The sequence below is a fragment of the Crocodylus siamensis genome, chromosome 4, assembly GCF_052110815.1.
Source record: "Crocodylus siamensis isolate JL-2025a chromosome 4, ASM5211081v1, whole genome shotgun sequence".
NCBI lineage: Eukaryota > Metazoa > Chordata > Crocodylia > Crocodylidae > Crocodylus > Crocodylus siamensis.
The window spans coordinates 233,939,930-233,947,836 of NC_143398.1; the positions used below are offsets into that span (position 1 = coordinate 233,939,930).

Genomic DNA, 7,907 nt, shown 5'->3' on the forward strand with positions numbered 1-7,907 from the left:
TTTTGGGGTTTTTTTAAACCTGCTAGGAGGTAGTACCCAAATCCTATTGAAGTTAATGGAATTTGGGCACCTAGCTGTCTCTGCTGAAAATCCAAGGCAGAAATGCTGTCCTAAACACAGTATCGGAGGAGCATCTTTTACTACTACAATGCGATAGTTATTTAATTTTGGTTTTGAATCCCAAGAAGATGAATTTTGCTTTGAAATGTATTAGTTTTCCTTGAGATCATAAAAGTGCTTAACGTTAACATTATTGTCCTGCTGTCATCTAAAACACTCTGAAGATCAGAATATGAAAATCAGAGCTCTAAAGAGCTGAATGGCTGTTTAAAACTATTTCCTTTCTCCATTTCCTCTGCCAGATCTACCCAGATGAAGGTCATAACATCGCATCTGAGAAAAGCAAATATCACCTTTACAGCACAATCCTTGGGTTTTTTAGTGCTTGTTTAAAGGAGGAGGCACCAATTTTACCACAGGAACCTGAAGAGGATGAGTAAAGAAGCCTACTTGTACAGTACTGAAGGAGACTTACTTTGAGGCTTAATAAAACCTTAAATAAAAGTGACTGTAAGATTACAGATTCTGCAGAAGCTCAAGGGCAGCTAAAGGATATGACAGTGGAACAGCACATTTACGGACAACGAGCTAACAAACTGGAATTCAAATGCGAAGTCCAAACATATTACCAAGGGACATAAACCTATACCTTTGTGGAAGGTCAACAGTTGGTTACAGTTTCCGGAAAGAACTTAGTTTTGCATAAGTGTAGGGTTAGTGCATGTTTATTATGTTAAGCCTCACTGTTTGTTCCGTAAGTAGTTGCTCTGGTTTTTAATTTCAATGCACATCTTTATCCATCTCTGAATAATGCACAACCTATCGTAAGTATTAAGGCCACTAATATTTTAAAACGTGAGCTGCAAGCTAACACTACTGTAACGTTACGATAAGTGCAATTCCTTGTTGTCTACTACATATAAGGAAACGTTGAGTTAATAAAGGGCACGGTATTTTCTCTAGTTTCTGTTTAAAGGGAAAATATTGTCCAGTGGATCATATAACACAAATATAGAAAAGGATTTGATTTTTTTTAAAAGAATTCAGCCATTTCCTATTATTACTGTACCTGCTAGTAACCAGTAAGGGAATTTTTGGTAGTGTACTCTTGGTCTTTATGTATATAGAAATGCAAGACTCCCTGAACAGAAAAACTTTGTGAGCTTGAACTGTTTATCAAGCCATAATTAGCAGTTCTGTTTAAAAACAATATCTACAATTGAAATACTCCCCCAGTCCAAAATGTATCTATTGTTCCCGAATGGTTGGGTTGTGTTTTGGTATTGTTTATAGTAGTTAATAGTTTGCTGGTTACCCTCTAATTTTAGAATATGCTACTTTGTCACATGTAAATTAGATACATAAATATTAAATTATAGTTTCAGATAAAGAAATTTTATTAATAATGTGCAACGCCATTGAGTAATACTTTACTCTTCTAACAAAGAAATCTTTCGTACAGCCGGTTTCTCCCTCCCTTCCATCTGATCACAGATTCAATTCTAATTTCCGACAAGGTGGAGCATTACTGGAACATTCTGTCAGTTTTTATTTGGTATTCCCCAGCTGCCCATTAAGTCTGTTCCAAGAAGGATTTAAATTCAACAGTGTTATGAAGAAATGAAATATTCCTTTCATTTGTGGCTACGGAAGCTCCTGACAAATGAAGCTTTATCACTTTATTCCAATGGAGACCCCAAAATGCATCCATTTATTTGCCAAGATGAATTACAGACCTAGAAATTGACACTCTGAAATAAACACACCTGTTGCCTTTCCTCGTCAGAATATTATCTTCACTGATTTAGGTCACTTGCAATGGTCACTTAATTTTTGGTAACTTCCAGAAGGTATCTGAAAGCTCTTGGCAAATGCTGTGCAAGTCACATGACTATAGATGTAAATTTTTTTCCCCCTCTGGATATAATTCATTATCATCTTTTTTACGTGGTGAAAGTCTCATTTCTTGCAAGATTAAATTTTTAGGGAATCAACCCAGTTTTTGGAAAGTAACTTATAGTATTGAAATGCAAAGTTTTGCATATTTTATTAAGAATGAACATTGTTTTTAAAGGTAAACAGATTCACATGATACTTTTTAATCATTATTTTCTTCTGGAATATTAATTTTAAGCATTAGCATTTTTTATGATGCCAATAATTTGTCTGAAAGATGTGATTTTACGGAACACTTAAAAGTCTTTGTCTTTTAATATTTAGTATTTCTCTTGTTTTACTAGCAATTCTTATCTATTTTTCAATTAGTCTAATACAGTTTTGATGTGTAATGATATCTTGTCTGGGTGGCAGGGTGGACCACAAACTGTCTGCCGTGGAATATATGTAAATGCTACTCTATCATCTTACCCTGATACTTTAAAAGATTTTGGAGAGGAACAGCAAGGAAGAAGTCAGACACAGGCCTGCTACCTCCACTTTTTAATATAGGCGCAGGACCCACATTATTAAAAAATTGGGATTTGTATTTGTAAATTTTCCTCAACTATGCCACTCATTTAATAGATGATTTCCTGATGCACTGGCACAAGCTAGGTATTCTCTATCAAACACATCCTTAATAAAATCTGGGCCCCAACAAAGTGCTGGCTGCCTTTGAGCCATGATTTGACCCTAAAGAGCACACACAAAATCCTGCATAGTGCTTGTATAAACAAGGGAACACGGCTTGAGAGCCTTGCTATGGCTTTGCTTGGTCTACAGATGCTGTATAGAAAGGTTATGCTCCCAAAACATGTGCTGGCTGGTTTATTTATGAGACTACAAGCATGCATCAGCGTTGTTCATAGGCCACAAACACATATTTCTGTAGATATTTTATTTTCATACAACAGGAGAAGAAACATAAGATAAGCATCCGATCTTTATTACTGTTTAGAAGTGTTTGTAAAACACTGACATGCCAGCATGACATTAGTAAAAAAAAAAAAACCAAAAAAAAAACAAACCATGCTTCAGATCCTGAATCTACCTGCATTAAGCGGTTTTTTTGTTTTCTTTCCTTTTGTTTTGTTTTTTTGTGCACCAATACTTTTGGTCCTATTAAAGGGGTACAGATTGAATTTTCAGCATTACGTTCATTTAAATTGTTGCATGTTGCACCAATTATAATTCCTTTCATACGGTCTCTTGGCAAAAGTGGTTATTGTTGTATACCTGGAAGTGGGTAGGTATCAGTTTATAAGTTTATAAGTATATTCTCTCTGCTACCATAGCATCTAGAGGTCCTAGTTTGGAATCAGAGCCACCTTTTGGTAGGCATTGTATACGTTCACCCTTTAAAGATCAGGGTGAAAGTTCACAATCTAAGTACTATGTCCATTTCTAAAAATTCTAGTTATTTTTAATGTTTGAAAAAAATAGTTATTTTCAACTACCTTTAAACCTGATCTTTTTTTTGACATGACTGGCTATTTTTGAGAGAGCGCTAAAAATTCAGAGGCCATGTTCAGACGAGCATGGCCATGCGGTATGTGGCACCATAGATGTGCCACACACCAAAGGGCACGTGGCGCAGGCATTTCCTGGGGATAACTAGCGGCGGCACAAAGTGCACCACTGCTTGTTGTCCCTGGGGATCCAAACGTCCATGCTCATGTGGACACAGCCAGAACAAATCCATTTTCTCTCCAACAGTCCATACCATTCAAAAGTACTTCTCTGGTATCCCTGCCCGGTTCAAATGCTGGGATTTGCAAAACCTATAGAAATCATGGATCATATTGTAATCTTGATTATGCTATAAACTCTGTTTATATTACTGGAGCTTTTCTAGATTGATACAGTCTAATAGAGATCAATGTATTGCCTTTTTTAACACAAACTGCAATCTGGGGACATGGCTTGTTTAGGACCTAACCTGAAAAATGTGTGCTATCTTCAGCCTAGTCTTTTTACAGTCATTACGATATTGCAAGCATATATATCATGTATAACCATGACTGAACCACGACCAAAAGGTGAGAGTGACTATTAGCTTTCTAAGGTCTGAGACTCAGCTGAGAACACAATCAGATCGATACATTTTCTCTAGAATCGGTGCCATCTCAGAGATGACTTATTTGATTTTAAGCCAGAAATGCTCAGACAGGAGACTTGGGAGTGTCAATTTTAAATTGGCAGATGTAATCAAATGCAGGGGACACTAGATATCACTGAGAATCCCTTGTTACAGATTTATTAGCTATACCAAAAAATCCTGAAGCCCAAAATAACAGCTGAATGAAAAGGCTGGGTAGAAGAAACCCTGAATTCCCCTGCTAGTTTCTTTTATACAGTGGGACGTACCTAAGCAGTGCCCAGTATTGCTGACATTTTATGTCTGCTTTTGAGCATCTCATACTGACTGCCGGTCATCTCTGGGGAATAAAAGAAACTAATATTGATTACTAGATAGAACATCTTCCACAGAAAAACCTTTAATACCTATAGGCACACTATTTGTTCCCTTTGCTGATTCCAGCAGTAAAAGGAGTTCAGGGCATGTGGTTAAGGGAAATCAAACTTGGTTCAGAAGCAGGCTAGCCATAAAGAAATCCCAGACATCCAGGACATCATCGGAGACATCTGGGACATTGCCCACCACTGTCACAAGTCGGCAAGATAGCATGGCAAGCAGGCACTGGTGTCTACCTGTCCGCCTGCAGGGCACACTGCTCCGCGCCACACACGCTCCCCAGCCTGCACCTCTACATTTATGGGGCACCCATTATAATTCTCGACAGCTGGCCAGGATCAGTCTGAAATCGGGGACTGTCCCAGCTAAAACTTGATTAAGATGAGACGTAACTTCCAAAGGGAGTAGTGGCTGGAAAGAAGAAAAGCATTAAAATTAAACTGACACCCCTTAAAGTAAGTTGTGTGTATGTAGACCAGGAGTGGCAAACACCTTTTTGCACCCTTAGGTAAGTTCAAGCATCAGATCTGACTCTATAAGGTGTTGTCATAAAATAGCTACAGCAAACATGGTACGGGAAGCCTACACTGGAGCTAGAGTTAAATGCTCATATTATTGGAAGAGACTGGTGTGTAAATAATAAATACCTAATGCTCTTCAATTTTCTAGGTCAGATCAGGCAGTAAAGTCGCTCTGCTGACATCAAAGCAATTACCCAGATTTGCACTAACCCTTGTATCTGGTCCGCTATTTAAATTAGATCAGAGTTTTACCTATGTAAACAGTTCAGAAATACAAAGTTCTTACTTTATTTAAGTTTGAATCAATCCAACTGATTTATATATGGTTATATCCCTTGAAGACATTAAATGCAGTATGCAATTGTTATTTAAATACTCAAAACCCAGTGCAGTAGTTTATAATATAACAGTGTTTTTGGGTTTGGGTTTTTTTTAATTCATATGACTATACATTGCTAAAACTTAATAGAAGGGCTCATAAGGATAGTTGAACAAAGAAGCCTTGGAAATGAGTGAGTTGCTATAGTATATCAGGCCAAAATCTTCTTTCCAAGAGTAGCCAGTTAAAAGAAAGAACAAATATGACTGTTGTTAATGTTTATGAAATATTTTTCCATCAAGGAAAGTTTCTTCCTTACCTACATCCATTACAGGGGGTTATGTCCTGTGTATGGGGGTTTATCTCTTCCAAACTCTTTAGGCAAGATCCTCAAACACCTTAATAAAACTATGCCAAATTAAGCCAGCTGCAGAGCTAACCTGTGTTTTTGTGTATTTTACTATTACTACTACTATTTAATTTTTGACTATCACAACACTATGCTCATTATCTACTTATCTAGTCCATTTTGAATCTTTCCAAACTCTTCATCTAAGGCCCACATTACACTTGCTGGTGCAGGAGGAGGCATTAGGGGATCTGATCTGCAATCCCACAATCATGCCTCCTGCCATGCCACATTTGCAATTATGTGGATCATGCCTTAGATCCCATTGTGCCTTTACCTGCATGGGTCAAGGGGCAGTCGGTTATATCATGTATCAATCACTTCCTTATCCATCGAGCTTGACGATTAATTGAGCACTCAGTAGAAAATAATTTCCTTTTAACAGTTTTACTTTTATTGCCTTTCAAAATACCTGAATGTCACCTGGTTTTCATTAATTATTGTTGTTCCCTTATTGCCTATGGGCCTTAACTTAGGTGGGGCTCAATTTTGTCAGGTGCTTCAACATACTAGAGTCAGCAAAAGGCCCTATTTCATATAGTTTACAATTAAACAAGAGTGACAAAGTACAGACCAGGAACAGATTCCCAGAGAGACATCCACACTCAGGCTGTAAATAGGCAGTGATTTGCTCTGGGGATGTACAGCCATACACATCCACTGGTTCACTGCAAGTCCTTCTGAAATATGTCAGATAAAGTGCATTAACACTTGTTTCCTGTGATGTCCTTTTATACAACTGTATGCGTATTGCACTTCATTCCAGGGACAAGCCAGCCAGGCTCACTGGAAAGAGCATTGATGCAGCTTGGAAGGCCTACATTCGTAACTGGCTATGCCACTCCTGTTGTGATCCATGTCAGACCCAGGGACAGTCAGTCCCAGGTCAATGAGATGTCTGTTCGTACCCTCAGAGTTATACAAATGGTCTGTGGCTAAAAATATATGAACAGGTCAACCTGGAACTAAGATTTTCCTGACGTTATGTGCATTAGCACATGCCCAGCGTATGTATCAAAACCCACAACAAAAGGTGACCCTGGTGATAGGAAGAGCAGTCCACTGGTTAGAGCACTGGCTCAAACTTGGGAAAGCCTGGGTTCAGTCACTGTTGTCCTATATGTTTTGTGTGCACTGTTAGAAAGGATCCTCAAAAGTATTTTGGGGTCTAAATCTCATTGAAAGCAGTGGGGATCAGGGGCCTAAGTATGAGGCTATTCATTCTTTCTTTGTTTTTACAACATCCTTCCAAGAATGTGAAATAACCCACTAAAGATTCTGAGGTCCTCATATACTATGAAGATAGGGTTCATATAAATTCCTAATACTGATAAGAAAAAAAGTCCTTGATAACAGTATCAGTAGCTGAGATGCTGTCCTTTTAATTGCTCAGACTTAGTGTCAGAGTGTAGGTGGTTGGAAGGTCACTATGTTTTTGTAATAACCATCTATGCTAGTCTATATTCAGGAACTTGCAAAAGGCATAAACCAGCCAGGGAGGATACAAGAGGGAGCATTACTAGCTGGAGGAGGAGGTGGCCCAGGAATACTATTGCCTTCCCAGGGTTCTCCTACCTAGGAAACGTGTGTGTTCAAACATGTTGCAGCAGGGTTGAAGCTCTGGCCCTAACAATTATAGCTCTGGGCTGCATATTCTGCTTATGTAAACCAAAATAGCACCATTGAACTCCACTGACTTGACCCAATTCAAGTGGGGATAGTGCCCTCAGTGATACTATCACAGATTTACAGCTGGCTTAGGACCTCACACATGTTATATTCATGCCCACAGTTAACTGAGAATGCAAAACTGGACACTGTTACAAAGAAACAAATCAAGAGCATAAAAGAAAGTAAAATATCTTGGCAATGTCAGTTAAATAGAAGAGCGTTTTGTAAGATATAATTTTAATGATATTAGCCTTGTGGTTAAAAAATCAAGTTAGTTAGGACATGAAGGTCCACTCCTGAGTCTATCAATGTTGGCAAATGACCTTAGAGCTCACTGGGACCTGTGGTTCCTATTCTGTAAAAGAACTGGGAATCCATGACGCACCAGAGGTGCTGTGAAGCTGGGTGGAGCAGCATTTTAGCTTAAAAGATTAAGATGCAAAATGGCTTTGTGTAAATTAGAAAAAATGTCTGAATTAAAAAGGATGAAATTCAACAAGGACGTCTGCAATA

The 7,907-nt window shown here is 38.2% G+C and overlaps 1 protein-coding gene across 1 annotated transcript in view; it reads left to right on the forward strand.

The window, feature by feature from the left end:
- The window catches only part of DPP10 (dipeptidyl peptidase like 10), a 480,192-nt gene extending 474,475 nt beyond the window's left edge, over positions 1-5,717 (forward strand). Inside the window, exon 26 of the mRNA XM_090045898.1 lies at positions 363-5,717. Coding sequence (XP_089902024.1) covers positions 363-500 — 138 coding nt within the window. The 3' untranslated portion in view covers positions 501-5,717. The remainder of the gene's footprint in view (positions 1-362) is intronic.
- Positions 5,718-7,907: the final 2,190 nt, after the last annotated feature.